The 17,470-nt window shown below is 46.1% G+C and overlaps 1 protein-coding gene across 5 annotated transcripts in view; it reads left to right on the forward strand.

The window, feature by feature from the left end:
* Window positions 1-17,470, forward strand: part of nipblb (NIPBL cohesin loading factor b) — a 600,450-nt gene that overhangs the window by 139,796 nt on the left and 443,184 nt on the right. For all 5 annotated transcript variants that reach the window (XM_080189563.1, XM_080189568.1, XM_080189564.1 and 2 more), the window contains exon 3: window positions 7,366-7,531. In XM_080189563.1, the coding sequence (XP_080045689.1) occupies window positions 7,366-7,531 (166 nt within the window). The remainder of the gene's footprint in view (window positions 1-7,365; window positions 7,532-17,470) is intronic.

The following is a 17,470-nucleotide window of genomic DNA, read 5'->3' on the forward strand; positions in this document are numbered from 1 at the left end:
CTCTCTGGCTACCCTCTTGCTCTTTATGTATTTTCCTGAAACCTGCTGGCCAATGATTTTTCGTGATCCCTTTTAGCCCTCCTTACTCCTTGCTTAAGTTTCTTTCTACTTTCCTTGTATTGCACACTTGCTTTGTGTTCCCAGTCTCCTAGCCTTAACAAATGTTTCCCTTTTCTGTTTGACCAGTCTCTCAATATCTCTTGTCATCCAAGCTTCCCAAAACTTGCCATACATATCCTTCACACAGGAATGTCAGTCCTGAATCCCTATCAACTTGCACTTGAAAGTCTCCCACATTCCAGATGTTGACTTGCCTTCAAACATCTGCCTCCAAGAAAGAGATCTAGAGGTACAGGTTCATACTCCTTGAATGTGAAGTCACAGGTAGACAGAATGGTGAAGAAGGCATTCAGCATGCTTGGTTTCATTGGTCAGAATATTGAATACAGGAGTCGGGATGCCTTGTTGAAGTTGTACAAGACTTTGGTAAGGCCACACTTGGAATACTGTGTACAGTTCTTGTCACCCTATTATAGAAAGGAAATTATTAAACTAGAAAGCGTGCAGAAAAGGTTTACTAGGATGCTACCAGGTTTGAGTTATAACAAGCGGCTGGATAGACTGGGACTTTTTATCTGGAGTGTAGAAGGCTTCGGGGTGATTTAATAAGAACATAAGAACTAGGAGCAGGAGTAGGCCATCTGGCCCCTCCAGCCTGTTCTGTCATTCAATAAGATCATGGCTGATCTTTTCGTGGACTCAGCTCTACTTACCTGCCCACTCACCATAACCCTTAATTCCTTTACCGTTCAGAAATGTATCTCTCCTTGCCTTAAAAACATTCAATGAAGGACCCTCAACTGCTTCACTGGGCAGGGAATTCCACACATTAACAGCCCTTTGTGTGAAGAAGTTTCTCCTCAACTTTCTCCACTTTTGAGAAAGTGACCAAAGAGGTGGATGGGGGGTAAGGCAGTTGACGTGGTATATATGGATTTTAATAAGGCGTTTGATAAGGTTCACCATGGAAGGCTTCTGCAGAAAATGCAGATGTATGGGATTGGGGGTAATCTAGGTAATTGGATCAGGAATTGGCTAGCAGATAGGAGACAGAGGGTGGTGGTTGATGGTAAGTATTCGTCATGGAGTTCAGTTACGAGTGGTGTGCCTCAGGGATCTGTTTTGGGGCCACTGCTGTTTGTAATTTTTATTAATGATCTGGATGAGGGTATAGTTGGGTGGATTAGTAAATTTGCTGATGACACCAAAGTCGGAGGTGTGGTAGATAGTGAGGAAGGGTGTCATAGTTTGCAGGGAGACTTGGACAGGTTGCAGAGCTGGGCCGAGAGGTGGCGGATGGAGTTTAATACAGAGAAGTGTGAGGTAATTCACTTTGGCAGGAATAACAGATGTGTCGAGTATAGGGCTAATGGGAGGACTCTGAATAGTGTGGATGAGCAGAGGGATCTAGGTGTATGTGTACATAGATCCCTGAAAGTTGGGAATCAAGTCGATAAGGTTGTTAGGAAGGCATATGGTGTCTTGGCGTTTATTGGTAGGGGGATTGAATTTAGGAGTCGCAGCGTCATGTTGCAACTGTACACAACTCTGGTGCGGCCGCACTTGGAGTATTGTGTGCAGTTCTGGTCCCCACATTACAGGAAGGATGTGGAGGCTTTGGAGAGGGTGCAGAGGAGGTTTACCAGGATGTTGCCTGGTATGGAGGGGAGGTCCTATAAGGAGAGACTGAGGGATTTGAGGTTGTTTTCGTTAGAAAGAAGGCAACTAAGAGGGGATCTTATTGAAACATATAAGATGATTAGAGGTTTAGATAGGGTGGACAGTGATAGCCTTTTTCCTCGGATGGAGAAAGCTAGCACGTGGGGGCATGGCTTTAAATTAAGGGGGGTAGTTATAGGACGGATGTCAGAGGTAGGTTCTTTACCCGGAGGGTGGTGAGGGATTGGAATGCCTTGCCTGCTGCAGTTGTAAATGCGCCTAGTTTGGGGGCGTTTAAGAGATCCGTGGATAGGTTTATGGATGGAAAGGGATTGGTTTAGTTTAGAGGGTCATTGTTTTTTTAACTGGTCGGCGCAACATCGTGGGCCGAAGGGCCTGTTCTGCGCTGTAATGTTCTATGTTCTACTCAGTCCTAAATCTGCTTCCCCTTATTTTGAGGCTATGCCCCAGTTCCAGTTTCACCCACGAGTGGAAACAACTTTCCTGCTATCTTATCTTTTCCCTTCATAATCTTATGTTTCTATAAGATCTCCCCTCATTGTTCTGAATTCCAATGAGTATAGCTCCAGTCTACTCAGTACTCTAGGTGTGGCCTCACCAGCACCTTATACAGCTGCAACATTACCTCGCTGTTTTTAAACTCCATCCCTCTGGCAATGAAGGACAAAATTCCATTTGTTGTCTTAATTACCTGCTGTACCTGCAAACCAACTCCTTGAGCTTCCTGCACAAGGACACCCAGGTACCTCTGCACGACAGCATGCTGCAATTTTTTTTACCATTTAAATAATAGTCCATTTTGTTGTTATTCCTAACAAAATGGATGGCTTCACATTTAGTAACATTCTACTCCAGCTGCCAGACCCTCGCTCACTCACTTAGATTATCTGTATCCTTCTGCAGACTTTCAGCATTCTCTTCCACCCATCTCAGTGTCATCTGTGAATTTTGACACATTACACTTGGTCCGCACTCCAAATCATCTTTGTAAATTGTAAGCAATTGTGGTCCCAACACTGATCTCCGAGGTACACCACTAGTCACTGATCACCAACCAGAAAAGCAGCCATTTACTCCCACTCTTTTTGCTTTCTGTTCTCATAGAGGCAGTTGGGACTAGCTTTGGGGGTTGAAAAAAGATACGGCATAGACAAGTTGGGTCAAAGTGCCTGTTTCCATACTGTAAACCTCTATGACCTTACTCAGTGGGACACTGAGTCGCAGTCAATATAGGGGAAGTTAAAATCTCCTCTGACTGCAGCCCTGTCACTTTTACACCTTAAAAAGTCTGACAACACCAGGTTTTAGTCCAACCTATTTATTTGATAATATACTCACAAGCTTTCGAGGGACACCCCCTTCGTCAGGTGAATGGAGAGTTCTGGCCTCAGACAGAGCATATAAAGCACAGACAGTTTAGAGATTACTGATTAGAATGCGAATCTTTACACCTAACCTGCTGAACAGAGACTGATAGCCAAGTTCCGCACACATGAGGACGGTCTCAACAGGGATCTTGGGTTCATGTCGCACTATCTGTAACCCCCGTGACTTGCCTGGGTTTGCAAACCTCACTTACTGTACTGTCTGGAGACAATACACATCTCTTTAAACTGTGATCAGTGCTCCTTCCACTCACATTATCAGCCACTTCAGGTCTTGAACAGCAGGTTAGGTGTAAAGATTCGCATTCTAATCAGTAATCTCTAAACTGTCTGTGCTTTATATGCTCTGTCTGAGGCCAGAACTCTCCATTCACCTGACGAAGGGGGTATCCCTCGAAAGCTTGTGAGTATATTATCAAATAAATAGGTTGGACTAAAACCTGGTGTTGTCAGACTTTTTACTGTGTTTACGCCAGTCCAACGCCGGCATACCCACATCATGACTTTTACACCTTGCCAAAATCTGCCTGCATTTCTGTTCCTCTATCTCCTGCTGGCTGTTGGGCCGTCTATAGTTAACCCCCAACATTGTGACTACACACTTCCTATTCCTGAACTCTATCCACACTGCCTCGCTGTGTGAGCCCTCTGAGGTGTCCTCTGTGATATTCTTCTTGACCAGTAGCGCAACTCCCCCACCCCTTTTACATCCCACTCTATCCTGCCTGAAACATCTCTATTCTGGAAAGTTGCCAATCCTGTCGTTCCCTTAAGCAAGTCTCTAATAGCAACAACAACATAGTTCCAAGTATTAATCCAAGCTCTAAGTTCATCTGCCTTAATTGTTACACTTCTCACATTGAAACAAATGCACTTCACTCCACCAGACCCTCTTTGATTAGCAACCAGACCCTGCCTGCTCTTTCTCTGAGTCTTACTGACCCTCTCTGGTTCTCCTCCAGTTAATTCACCTTTGCTTTGGTTCCCTGCCCCCTGCCAAACAAGTTTAAATCTCCATATCTTTTGTATCTTTTTCCCAAAGGAAGAAGATGGAAGAGAGAATGTCCAGAGTGCGTGGGGTCTTTAAAATTATGCTGGCTGCTTTTCTGAGGTAGCGGGAAGTGTATACGATGTCAGTGGGTGGGAGGCTGATTTGAGTGATGGACTGGACTTCGCTCACGACTCTGAGTTCCTTGTTGTCTTGGATAGAGCAGGAGCCGTACCAAGCTGTGATGCATTCGGAAATTATGCTTTCTATAGTGCATCTGTAAAAGTTGGTGAAAGTTGTAGTTGACGTGCCAGATTTCCTTTTGTCTTCTGAGAAAGTAGAGGTATTGGTGGCCTTTCTCTACTATAGAACATAAGATCATAAGAAATAGGAGCAGGAGTAGGCCATCTAGCCCTTTGAGCCTGCCCCGCCATTCAGTAAGATCATGGCTGATCTGTCGTGGCTCAGTTCCACATTCCCGCCCTCTCCCCATAACCCTTAATCCCCTCTCTTATCAAAAACCCATCAACCCGTGTCTTAAAAATATTTAGCGAGGTAGCCTCCACCACTTCAACGGGCAGAGAATTCCAGAGATTCACCACCCTTTGAGCGAAGAAGTTCCTCCTCAACTCTGTTCTAAACTGCCCCCCATTTATCTTGAGGCTGTGCCCCCTAGTTCTATTATCCTTTCTGAGCGGGAAGAGTCTCTCCACCTCTATCCTATCCATCCCATTCATCATCTTATACGTCTCAATGAGATCTCCCCTCATTCTTCTAAACTCTAACGAGTACAAGCCTAGTTTATTCAGCCTCTCCTCATAGCTCAACCCCCTCAACTCCGGCATCAGCCTAGTAAACCTCCTCTGCACTCCCTCCAAGGCCAAAATATCCTTGCGTAAGTACGGCGCCCAAAGATATTTTGGCCTAGAAATATAGAAGGTAAAAGCAGGAGGAGGCCATGTGGCTCTTCGAGTCTGCTCCGCCATTCACCACAATCATGGCTGATCATCGAACTCAAAAGCCTAATCTCTCCATAACCTTTGGTCCCATTCGCCCCAAGCACTATTTCTAGCTGCCTCTTGAGTACATTCAATATTTTGGCATCAACTGCTTCATGTGGTAATGAATTCCACAGGCTCATCATTTGTTGGGTGAAGAAATGTCTGCTCTTCTTCCTAACTGATCTACCCTGTATCCTCAGACTGTGACCCCTGGGTCTGGACACCCCCACCATCGGGAACACCACCTGCATCTACCCTGTCTAGTCCTGTTAGAATTTTATAAGCCTCATGAGATCCCCCTCATTTGTCTGAATTCCAATGAAAACAACCCTAACCTCATTAATCTCTCTTCATGCATCAGTCCCGCCATCCCCAGAATCAATCTGGTAAACATTTGCTGCACTCCCTCGTGAGCAAGGACATCCTTCCTCAGAAGGAGACCAAAACTGCTCACAATATTCTAAATGTGCCCTCACCAAGGCCCTGTATAATTACAACAAATACATTCCCACTCCTATACTACTCCTTTTGTTAGCATTGAGGGAGAGATTATTGTAGTTGCACCAGTTCACCAGATTCTTTATCTCTTTCCTGTACTCTATCTCGTCATAGTTTGAGATCTGACCCACTATGGTGATGTCATCAGCAAACTTGAAAATCAGATTTTGAGGGGAAGTTGGCTACATAGTCATAGGTGTATAAGGAGTAAAGTAGGGGGCTGAGAACACGGCCTTGTGGGACATGGGTGTTGAGGATGATTATGGAGGAGGTGTTGTTGTCTATCCTTATTGATTGTGAAGTGTGGGTTAGGAAGTTCAGTATCTGGTCGCAGAGGGCGGAGCTGAGGCCCAGGCCACGGAGTTTGGAGATGAGTTTCAATGGAATAATGGCGTTGAAGGCTGAGCTATAGTCAATAAATAGGAGTGCTCAGGCACTGAGGTCGCACTGATTTGGTGCTGAGAGTTAGATGGGCTTGATAGCAGTGACTCTTGCCGACATAAATATACTGCTGATCTTAATGGCTTTGCTTTCCTGAGATATGCTTGTGTATGAATAACCTCTGATCAAGTTCCATGAGTTGCATAAAAACCATTTAACATTCGTGACTTGGCATCTCCAATAGTGCATCATTCATTATCTTACCTTGCAGGATCAAAACAGTGGAACTCCTTCGAATTTCTGACACAAACTGTTGCTTTAAATACAAATGACTGTACTCTTTAAGATTATTACAGAGACTGTTGAAACAATGTGAAATTATTTGTGTCCGTAAGTAGGAAACTCTAAAAAGCCCCCTTGTGTGAAAGGCTTCAGAAAAATATGAAAGCTCTTTTCTGTATGGTTGGAGGGTTCTTTCAAGGAAGGACTTAATTATGTTTGGAAGGTTGAATTAGTGTATGCCTAATTGAGCCACATATTTGCATATTGAAACAATGCAAGACCAAGTGCGACATTACATTTCTTATGTGTATTGGCACTACTTGCAGGACATGGTAGCAACCAAATCCCTTAATATAAAGAGAAACCAGAAATTTTAAGAATGTAGCAATAGATGAGTCCAAGTCAAGTTTTGGTCATTGATGTATACTTAACTCCTCTCAAGTGGTGAGAAGCCTCATTCAGCATTGCTACACAAACTTCATGCATGTGAAAGTAGATGGTGAAATCTACATGTGCTTCTGTCCATGTAATGTGGCCATGGTGTATTGCTTGTACTTTTAATATTTTATTTGTTTCCCATTTAATATCCCATCCTAACTTCCTTGTTATCTGCTGAATATTTTATCTATATTTGTCATTACATTTTCATGCGTTTCAATGTTTTTAACATTTTGCTTAACATGTACCAATATATTTTATGATTTTTTAATGTAAGTACACTTCAATTAATCTTTTAGGTTGCAAATGTGTTTCTTGAAAAAAAACTGTTTTAAAAATGCAGTTAAATATGGATCTCCATCTTGGGCTACTATTTGAGATATATATTTGCTGTTGAGCTATTTGGTTGCAGAGGGTGTGGTTCAAATAGGTTGGGAAAATGGGAGGAATGGGAAATGTGAAGGAAGACAACATACATTAGGAACATTCCTCAACATCACTAAATTTGAAATTAATTGATTTGTATTGATCTTTGTTAAAAGACCCAAAATGTTCTTAAATTCAGTTCAGGACTTTAATCATGTTTTGATTTCATTATGCATTGCTTATAGTTGTCAGATTTCTGAATGGATGTTTTTTTTTCTCTAAACAGTACTGAATCAGCTTCCACTTCCCTCCCCACTGCCTGCTACCACCACCAAAAGCTTGCTGTTTGGAGGGAGAATTGCTGAAGATGTAAATTGCCTCATGGGTTGTAGGGATGAGAGTCTTGTCACACAGTTAGTACATAGCCTCAGCCAAGTCTCCACGGATCATATGTAAGTATGGCCTTATTCTCTGGTTAGCAAAGATCATTAACTATGTGTAACGCTTCATAATCCCACAATGTCATGGCTATTGTAGCACAGAATCTACAAAGACACGAGCAATTTAGCCACTGAAGCTTACCTAGCAAATACCGTATACTTCCCAATTCAGCAGTCAACTTATTTTGAATATTCTTAATGGCTTTGCTTCTACTTCACCTGAATGCCAAGTTCTGTTATGGCCATTGTAAAGTGTTTTCACTTGTTTGTCCAACAAAGGCTTTGGACTTTGATGACATCCTGCTTGTCGTACGGAAAACATGCTCCAGAAGTAGCCACATTCCTAAAAGCATAAGAAATAGGAGCAGGAGTAGGCCATCTAGCCCTTTGAGCCTGCCCTGCCATTCAATAAGATCATGGCTGATCTGAAATGGATCAGTTCCATTTTCCTGCCTGCTCCCCATAACCCTTAATTCCCTTGTCTCTCAGAAATCTGTCTACCTGTGACTTAAGTATATTCAACGAGGTAGCCTCCACCACTTCAATGGGCAGAGGATTCCAGAGATTCACCACCCTCAGAGAAGTTGTTCCTCCTCAACTCTGTTCTAAACTGCCCCGCTCTTATTTTGAGGCTGTGCCCTCTAGTTCTGGTTTCCTTTCTAAGTGGAAAGCATCTCTCCACCTCTACCCTATCTAGCCCCTTCATTATCTTGTAAGCCTCTATAAGATCAAGAACGGAAACAGGCCCTTCGGCCCAATGATCCCGCACCGCCATTTTGACATTACCAGTCCCCCCTCAACGCATGACCCTTATCTATTGTTTTATGGCAATCCACGTTGAGGGAAACTAATTTAGGGACAATTTATTACTTCCAGTCAGCCTAATAGCACATCTTTGAGGCGTGGGAGGAAACTGGAGCACCCGGAGAAAACCCACGCAAGCACGGGGAGAATGCACAAACTCCTACAGACACTGGCCCAAATCCATGTGTCTGCCCAGGAAACAGTGATAGTCACTGAGCTGTCATGTTGCCCAGCATCTGGCCCAGTTTAAGCACACACTAACGACATGTAGCACTAGGCCAATCTCGAACATTCAAGAGCAGCCCAAGTACGACCCATCGCGTGTATGTCCCTCGTTGGACAACAAGGCGGACCGACTTAAAACCTGTGAATTAAAAGAGAAAAAAAAATCATATCATATCCTTTTACATTACCAGGGACGTCCCAATGCTAACGAACTTTATTTAAAACAATCTCCTATATCCTCCCATCTCCAACCCACTCATGTGCCTGAGTTACTCTTAAACAACTCTAGCGTGCTTGCCTCCACCAACTTACTTGGCAGAGCATTCCATACCCCCACTACCCTCTGTGTGAAAAACCCCCCTCTAATATCTGTGTTATACCTCTCCCCCCTTACCGTAAGCCCATGACCCCTCGTACTGTGTGTCTCTAACATAGGAAATAGCTTACCTCTGTTTACTCTATCTATACCCTTCATAATGTTATATACCTCAATTAGATCCCCCCCTCAGTCGCCGTTTTTCAAGGGAAAACAGCCCCAATTTGTCCAATCTTTCCTCATGACCCAGTCCTTCCATACCAGGCAACATCCTGGTAAAGCTCCTCTGCACTCTCTCCAGAGTCTCCACGTCCTTCCAGTAGTAAGGCGACCAGAACTGGACGCAGTACTGTAAATGCGGCCTAGCCAATGTTCTATACAACTGCAACATCAGACTCCAGCTCTTATATTCTATACCCCTTCCTATAAAGGCTAACATACCATAGGCTTTCTTCACCACACTCTCCACTTGTGCTGCTACCTTCAAAGACTTGTGCACTTGCACCCCCAGGTCTCGCTGCGTTTCTATACACTTTGTATAGGCTTACCCTTTATCATATAACTCCCCCCTACATTATTCCGGCCAAAATGCATTACCTCACATTTATCCGGATTAAACTCCATTTGCCGTATATCTGCCCAATATGCCAACCTATCAATATCCCGTTGTATTGCCAGACACTGCTCCTCACTGACTGCCAATCCAGCCATCTTGGTGTCATCAGCAAATTTGCTGATCACACCATTTACTCCCTCTTCCAAGTCATTTATATATACTACAAAAAGAAGAGGTCCCAGTACTGAGCCCCTGCGGCACACCACTAGTGACAGACCTCCAGCTAGAAAAGTACCCCTCCACTGCTACTGTCTCCTCTTAGCAAGCCAGTTCTCAACCCATCTAGATACCTGGCCTCGTATCCCATGAGCCTTAATCTTTTCTACCAACCTACCATGAAGGACTTTGTCAAACGCCTTACTGAAATCCATATAGATGACATCAACGGCTCGTCCTTCGTCAACCGTTCTTGTCACCACCTCAAAAAATTCTACCAGATTCGTAAGGCAAGACTTCCGCTTTACAAAGCCATGTTGCGTATCCTTAATCAGATCGCAACGCTGTAAGTGCTCATGCATCCTATCCCTAAGAATCCTCTCCATCAACTTGCCTACCACTGACGTCAAACTTACTAGCCTATAGTTACCTGGGTTATCCCTCCTACCCTTTTTAAACAACAGTACCACGTTCGCTATCCTCCAGTCCTCTAGGATCTCGCCTGTGTCCAAAGAAGAGACAAAGATTTGCGTCAGAGGCCCAGCAATCTCATCTCTCGCCTCCCTAAGCAGCCTAGGATAAATGCCATCCGACCCCGGAGATTTATCAGTTTTAATGCTACCTAAAAGCCCTAATGCTTCTTCCCTCGTAATCGATAGTTCCTTCACTTGGTCTACAGCTCCCTCGATGACCGTACCAGACATCAAGCCCCTCTCCTTCGTGAATACTGACGCGAAGTATTCATTCAGGATCTCCCCCAGACTCTAAGCACAATTCCCCTCGTCTGTCCCTGAGGGGACCGATTTTTCCCCTAGCCACCCTTTTGCCCCTAACATAGGAGTAAAACGCCTTTGGATTTTCCTTAATTCTACCTGCCAAAGCCATTTCATGCCCCCTTTTTTTGCCTTCCTAACTCCCCTTTTGAGATCCCTCCTACTCTCTCTGTACTCCTCCAACGATCTCTCTGTTCCCAGTTGCTTAGACCTGACATACGCCTCTCGTTTCTTCCTGACCAGATCCTCAATATCTCTAGTGATCCACGGCTCTCTAATCCTGCCTTTCCCATCCTTCCTCCTAACCAGCACATGCCTTTCCTTCACCCATTTCAGTTTTCCCTTGAAAGACTCCCACGTGCCTAATGTGGACTTGCCCTCCAACAACCTATCCCAGTCTATCCTTACGCTCCTGCCTAATCCGGCTGTATCTAGCCTTCCCCCAATTTAGCACTGTCCCCTTAGGACAGCACTCCTCTTTTTCTATGCGTATCCTAAAGTAGACAGAGTTGTGGTCACTGTTAGCCACATGTTCACCTACTGCAACCTCAACCACCTGACCCGGCTCATTGCCCAGAACTAAATCCAGTATAGCCCCCTCTCTAGTCGGGCTATCTACATACTGTTCCAAGGACCCTTCCAATACACATCTTACGAATTCCTTCCCGTCCGAACCCCTGGCTCTAGGTACCTTCCAATCCACCCCAGGGAGTTTAAAATCTCCCACTACAACAACCCTGTTCTTCCTGCACTTATCCAAAATGTCTCGACATATACCCTCTTCCACTGCCCGCAGGCTGTTGGGCGGCCTGCAGTACAGCCCTAGCATAGTAATGGCTCCCTTCCTATTCCTCAACTCCACCCACAGAGACTCAATTTCCAACCCCTCTGTTATCCTCCCTCTGCACCGCTGTGATGTGCTCCCTAAGAGCGCCACTGCCCCTCCTCTTTTTGACCCTCCTCTGTCATGCCTAAAACACTTATACCCAAAAATATTTAGCTGCCAGTCCTGCCCTTCCTTTAACCATGTCTCTGTCACTGCCACCACATCTAAATTCGTTGCGAACATTAAGGCCTTAAGTTCATCCCCCTTCAGCCTTCTAAACTCCGAGTACAGGCCCAGTCTATTTAATCTCACCTCATAAGCTAACCCCTTCATCTCCGGTATCAGCCTGGTGAACCTTCTCTGTACTCCTTCCAAGCCCAAAATATCCTTACACAAATAAGGGGACCAAAACTGCACCCAGTACTCCAGTTGTGGCTTCACCAGTGCCTTGTACAGTTGCAGCAAGACCTCCCTGCTTTTATAGAACGTAGAACACTACAACACAAACAGGCCCTTCAGCCCACTAGTTGCGCCGATCACTTCTATACCTACTAAGCCATAGACCTACCTATAACCCCCAATCCTATTAGATCCCATATACTCATCCAGAAGTCTTTTTAAAAGACCCCAGCGAGTTCGCCTCCGCCACCACTGACGGCAGCTGATTCCATTCACTCACCACCTTCTGAGTGAAAAACTTACCCCTAACATCTCCTCTGTACCCGCTTCCCAGCACCTTAAATCTGTGTCCTCTCGTAGTGACCATTTCAGCCCTGGGAAATAGCCTCTGAGAATCCACCCTATCTACTCCCCTCAACATCTTATAAACCTCTATCAGGTCGCTCCTCAACCTTCGTCTCTCCAGGGAGAAGAGTCCCAACTCCCTGAACCTATCTTCATAAGGCATGCCTCCCAATCAAGGCAACATCCTTGTAAATCTCCTCTGCACCCTCTCAATAGCTTCCACGTCCTTCCTATAGTGAGCGACCAGAACTGCGCACAGTACTCCAAGTGGGATCTGACAAGGGTCTTATAAAGTTGCAGCATTACCTCCCGACTCCTAAACTCAATCCCTCGATTAATGAAGGCCAGTACACCATACGCCGCCTTGACCACATCCTCCACCTGCGAGGTCAATTTAAGAGTCCTATGGACCCGGACCCCAAGATCCCTCTGCTGTTCAACACAGCTAAGACTCCTACCCTTGATATTGTATTCCTTCATCCCATTGGTCCTGCCAAAATGGACCACTGCACATTTATCTGCGTTGAAGTCCATCTGCCACTTCTCCGCCCAGCCTTGCATCCTATCTATGTCCCGCTGCAACTTCTGACATCCCTCCAGACCATCCACAACACCACCAACCTTCGTATCGTCTGCGAACTTACTAACCCATCCCTTCACTTCCTCATCCAGCTCATTTATGAAAATGACAAACAGCAGGGATCCCAGAACAGATCCCTGGGGCACTCCACTGGTGACCAACCTCCATGCAGAAAAAGGCCTATCCACAACCACTCTCTGCCTTCTGCAGGCAAGCCAGTTCTGGATCCACAAGGCCAAAGCCCCCTGGATCCCATGCCCTCTCTCCTTCTCAAGAAGTCTTGCATGGGGGACCTTATCAAACGCCTTGCTGAAGTCCACGTAAACCATGTCTACCGCTCTTCCTTCATCAATGTGTTCAGTCACATTCTCAAAGAACTCAACTAGGCTCGTAAGGCACGATCTGCCCTTGACAAAACCATGTTGACTATTTCTGATCATTCTAAACTTCTCCAAATGCTCATAAATCTTGTCCCTCAGAAGTCTCTCCATCAACTTACCAATCACTGCGGTCAGACTCACCGGTCGGTAATTTCCCGGGCTATCCCTGTTCCCTTTCTTGAAAATAGGAACCACATCCGCAATCCTCCGGAACCTCTCCCGTCTCCATCGACGATGCAAAGATCATCGCCAGGGGCTCCGCAATCACTTCCCTCACCTCCCACAGTAACCTGGGGTACATCCCATCCGGTCCTGGTGACTTGTCTATCTTGATAGAGTTTAAAAGTTCTAACACATCCTCTTCCTCAACACCCTTTACATTCTATCCCCCTCGCTATAAAGACCAACATTCCATTAGCCTTCTTGATCACCTGCAGACTGAGTTTCTGTGATTTGTGCACAAGGACCCCCAGGTCCCTCTGCACTATATTTATTGGAATTCTTTGAGGATGTGACTTGTGCGGTAGACAGAGGGGAACCGGTGGATGTGGTGTTTCTCGATTTTCAGAAGGCGTTTGATAAGGTGCCGCACAAAAGGTTGCTTCAGAAGGTTAGGGGGCATGGAGTTTGGGGGTAAGGTGTTAGCGTGGATAGAGGATTGGCTGTTTAATAGGAGGCAGAGAATTGGTATCAATAGGTGGTATTCTGATTGGCAGTTGGTAACTAATGGAGTGCCGCAGGGATCGGTGCTGGGGCCTCGGCTATTTACCATTTATATAGATGATCTGGAGGAGGGGGCTGAGTGTAGGGTGTCGAAATTTGCTGACGACACAAAGATGAGTGGAAAAGCAAATTGTGCGGAGGGTGTGGAAAGTCTGCAGAGGGATCTGGATAGCTGAGGAAGTAGGTGAGGACCTGGCAGATGGAGTACAATGTTAGCAAGTGTGAGGTTATCCACTTTGGCAGGAATAATAGTAGGAGGGATTACTATTTAAAGGGCGAAAAGCTGCAACATGCTACGGTGCAGAGGGACCTGGGGGTCCTTGTGCATGAGTCGCAAAAACCCAGTCTGCAGGTGATCAGGAAGGCGAATGGAATGCTGGCCTTTAGAGCGAGGGGGACTGAATATAAAAGCAGGGAGGTCTTGCTGCGACTGTACAGGGCACTGGTGAAGCCACAGCTGGAGTACTGTGTGCAGTTTTGTTCGCCGCACTTGCGCAAGGATATTTTGGCCTTGGAGGGAGTGCGGAGGAGGTTCACTCGGCTGATACCGGAGATGAGGGGGTTGGACTATGAAGAGAGATTAAATAGACTGGGTCTGTACTCGTTGGAGTTTAGAAGGATGAAGGGGGATCTTATAGAGACGTATAAGATAATGAAAGGGATGGATAGGGTAGAGGTAGAGAGATTCTTCCTGCTCAGAAAGGACAGCAGGACTAGAGGGCACAGCCTCAAGATAAGGGGGGGGGGGAGGTGGACAGTTTAGAACGGAGTTGAGGAGGAACTTCTTCACTCAAAGGGTGGTGAATCTCTGGAATTCTCTGCCTGTTGAAGTGGTGGAGGCTACCTCGCTAAATATATTTAAGTTACGGGTAGATAGGTTTTTGGTAGGCAAGGGAATTAAGGGTTATGGGGAGAAAGCGGGAAAGCGGAACTGATCCGCTTCAGATCAGCCATGATCTTATTGAATGGCGGGGCAGGCTCGAAGGGCTAGATGACCTACTCCTGCTCCTACTAATTATGTTCTTATGTTATGTTCACTGTAGCATGCTGTTGCTTTTCATCATTTAAATAATATTCCATCCTACTATTATTTCTGCCAAAGTGGATAACCTTATGTTTGCTAACGTTATACTCGATCTGCCAGGTCGTCTCCCACTCACTCAGCCTATCCAGATCTCTCTTTGTGGGACTTAGTGGTAGGGGATGGGGAAATGGCTGAGGCCTTGAATAACTTTTTTGTTTCGGTCTTCACGGAGGAGGATGTGAATAATTTGCCGGGTGTTAGCGATGGAAAGATGGTAGGAGTGGAGGGCCTGAATGACTAGAGAGGCAGAGCTCGAAAGACTGGAGGGACTGATTGTGGACAAGTCCCCAGGACTGGATGGAATGCATCCAAGGGTTCTGAAAGAAATGGTGGAGGTGATAGTGGATGCCTTGGTGATTATTTTCCAAACGTCGCTGGATTCCGGGGAAGTGCCAGAAGATTGGAAAATGGCTAATGGTACACCGTTGTTTAAGAAGGGTGGCAGGCAAAAGGCAGGGAATTATAGGCCGGTTAGTTTAACACCTGTTGTAGGTAAAATGTTAGAATCCGTGATCAAGGAGAAAATAGCAAGGCATCTTGAAGAGAATTGTTTGGTAGAGCAGACGCAGCACGGTTTTGTTAAGGGGAAGTCGTGTCTGACGAATTTATTGGAGTTCTATGAGGGTGTGTCGAGGCCAGTGGATAGAGGAGAGCCGGTGGATGTGGTGTTTCTTGATTTTCAGAAGGCATTTGATAAGGTGCCTCACAAGAGGTTATTGCAGAAGGTCAGGGGGCATGGAGTTGGGGGTAGGGTGTTAGCTTGGATAGGGGATTGGCTGTCAAATAGGAGGCAGAGAGTGGGGGTCAATGGGTGCTATTCGGATTGGCGGTTGGTGACTAGTGGAGTGCCCCAGGGGTCGGTGCTGGGACCTCAGCTATTTACCATTTACATGGATGATCTGAAGGAGGGAACCGAGTGTTTGGTGTCGAAATTTGCTGATGACACCAAGACTGGTGGAACGGCAAATTGTGCGGAGGGTGTGGAAAGTCTGCAGAAGGATCTAGATAGGCTGGGCGAATGGGCCAGGAAATGGCAAATGGAATTTAATGTTGGCAAGTGTGAAGTTGTCCACTTTGGTAGGAATAATGGTAGGAAGGACTATTATTTACGTGGCAAAAAACTGCAGCATGCGATGGTGCAGAGGGACTTCGGGGTCCTTGTGCATGAGTCGCAAAAACCCAGCCTGCAGGTGGTCAGGAAGGCGAATGGGATGCTGGCCTTCATAGCGAGGGGGATTGAATATAAAAGTAGGGAGGTCTGATGGAGCGGCTTCTGAGGGACAAGATTTACGAGCATTTGGAGAGGTTTGACATGATCAGAAATAGTCAGCATGGTTTTGTCAAGGGCAGGTCGTGCCTTACAAGCCTAGTTGAGTTCTTCGAAAATGTGACTGAACACATTGACGAAGGAAGTGCAGTGGACGTGGTGTACATGGACTTCAGCAAGGCGTTTGATAAGGTCCCCCATGCAAGACTTCTTGAGAAGGTGAGAGGGCATGGGATCCAAGGGCCTTTGGCCTTGTGGATCCAGAACTGGCTTGCCTGCAGAAGGCAGAGAGTGGTTGTGGATGGGTCTTTTTCGGCATGGAGGTCAGTCACCAGTGGAGTGCCCCAGGGATCTGTTCTAGGACCCTTGCTGTTTGTCATTTTCGTAAATGACCTAGATGAGGAAGTGGAGGGATGGGTAAGTAAGTTCGCTGATGACACGAAGGTCGGTGGTGTTGTGGATGGCCTGGAAGGATGTCAAAAGTTGCAGCAGGACATAGATAGGATGCAGGACTGGGCGGGGAAGTGGTAGAACATAGAACACTACAGCACAAACAGGCCCTTCGGCCCACGAGTTGCGCCGATCATGTCAACACCTAGGAGAGATGGACTTCAACGCGAATAAATGCGTAGTCCATTTTGGCAGAACCAATGGGATGAACGAGTACACTATTAAGGACAGGAGTCTTAGTAGTGTTGAAGAGCAGAAGGATCTTGGGGTCCGGGTCCACAGGACTCTTAAATCGGCCTCGCAGGTGGAGGATGTGGTCAAGAAGGCGTACGGTGTACTGGCCTTCGTTAATCGAGGGATTGAGTTTAGGAATCGGGAGGTAATGCTGCAACTTTATAAGACCCTTGTCAGGCATCATTTGGAGTACTGTGCACAGTTCTGGTCGCCTCACTATAGGAAGGACGTAGAAGCTATTGAAAGGGTACAGAGGAGATTTACAAGGATGTTGCCTGGACTGGGAGGCATGCCTTATGAAGTTAGGTTGAGGGAGCTGGGACTCTTTTCCCTGGAGAGATGAAGGTTGAGAGGCGACCTGATAGAAGTTTATAAAATGTTGAGAGGAATAGATAGGGTGGATTCTCAGAGGCTATTTCCCCGGGTTGAAATGGTCGCTACGAGAGGACACAGATTTAAGGTGTGGGGAGGCAAGTACAGAAGTGATGTTAGGGGTAAGTTTTTCACTCACAGGGTGGTGAGTGAATGGAATCGGCTGCCATCAGTGGTGGTGGAGGCGAACTCGCTGGGGTCTTTTAAAAGACTTCTGGATGAGTATATGGGATTGGGGGTTATAGATAGGTCTATAGATTGGTAGGTGTTGATGTGATCGGCACAACTCGTGGGCCGAAGGGCCTGTTTGCGCTGTAGTGTTCTATGTTCAAGTAGGGAGATCTTGCTGCGGCTGTATAGGGCATTGGTGAGGCCGATGCTGGAGTACTGTGTGCAGTTCT

This window comes from Carcharhinus amblyrhynchos, chromosome 5 (genome assembly GCF_965287045.1).
Source record: "Carcharhinus amblyrhynchos chromosome 5, sCarAmb.v2.hapA, whole genome shotgun sequence".
NCBI classification, from domain to species: Eukaryota; Metazoa; Chordata; class Chondrichthyes; order Carcharhiniformes; family Carcharhinidae; genus Carcharhinus; species Carcharhinus amblyrhynchos.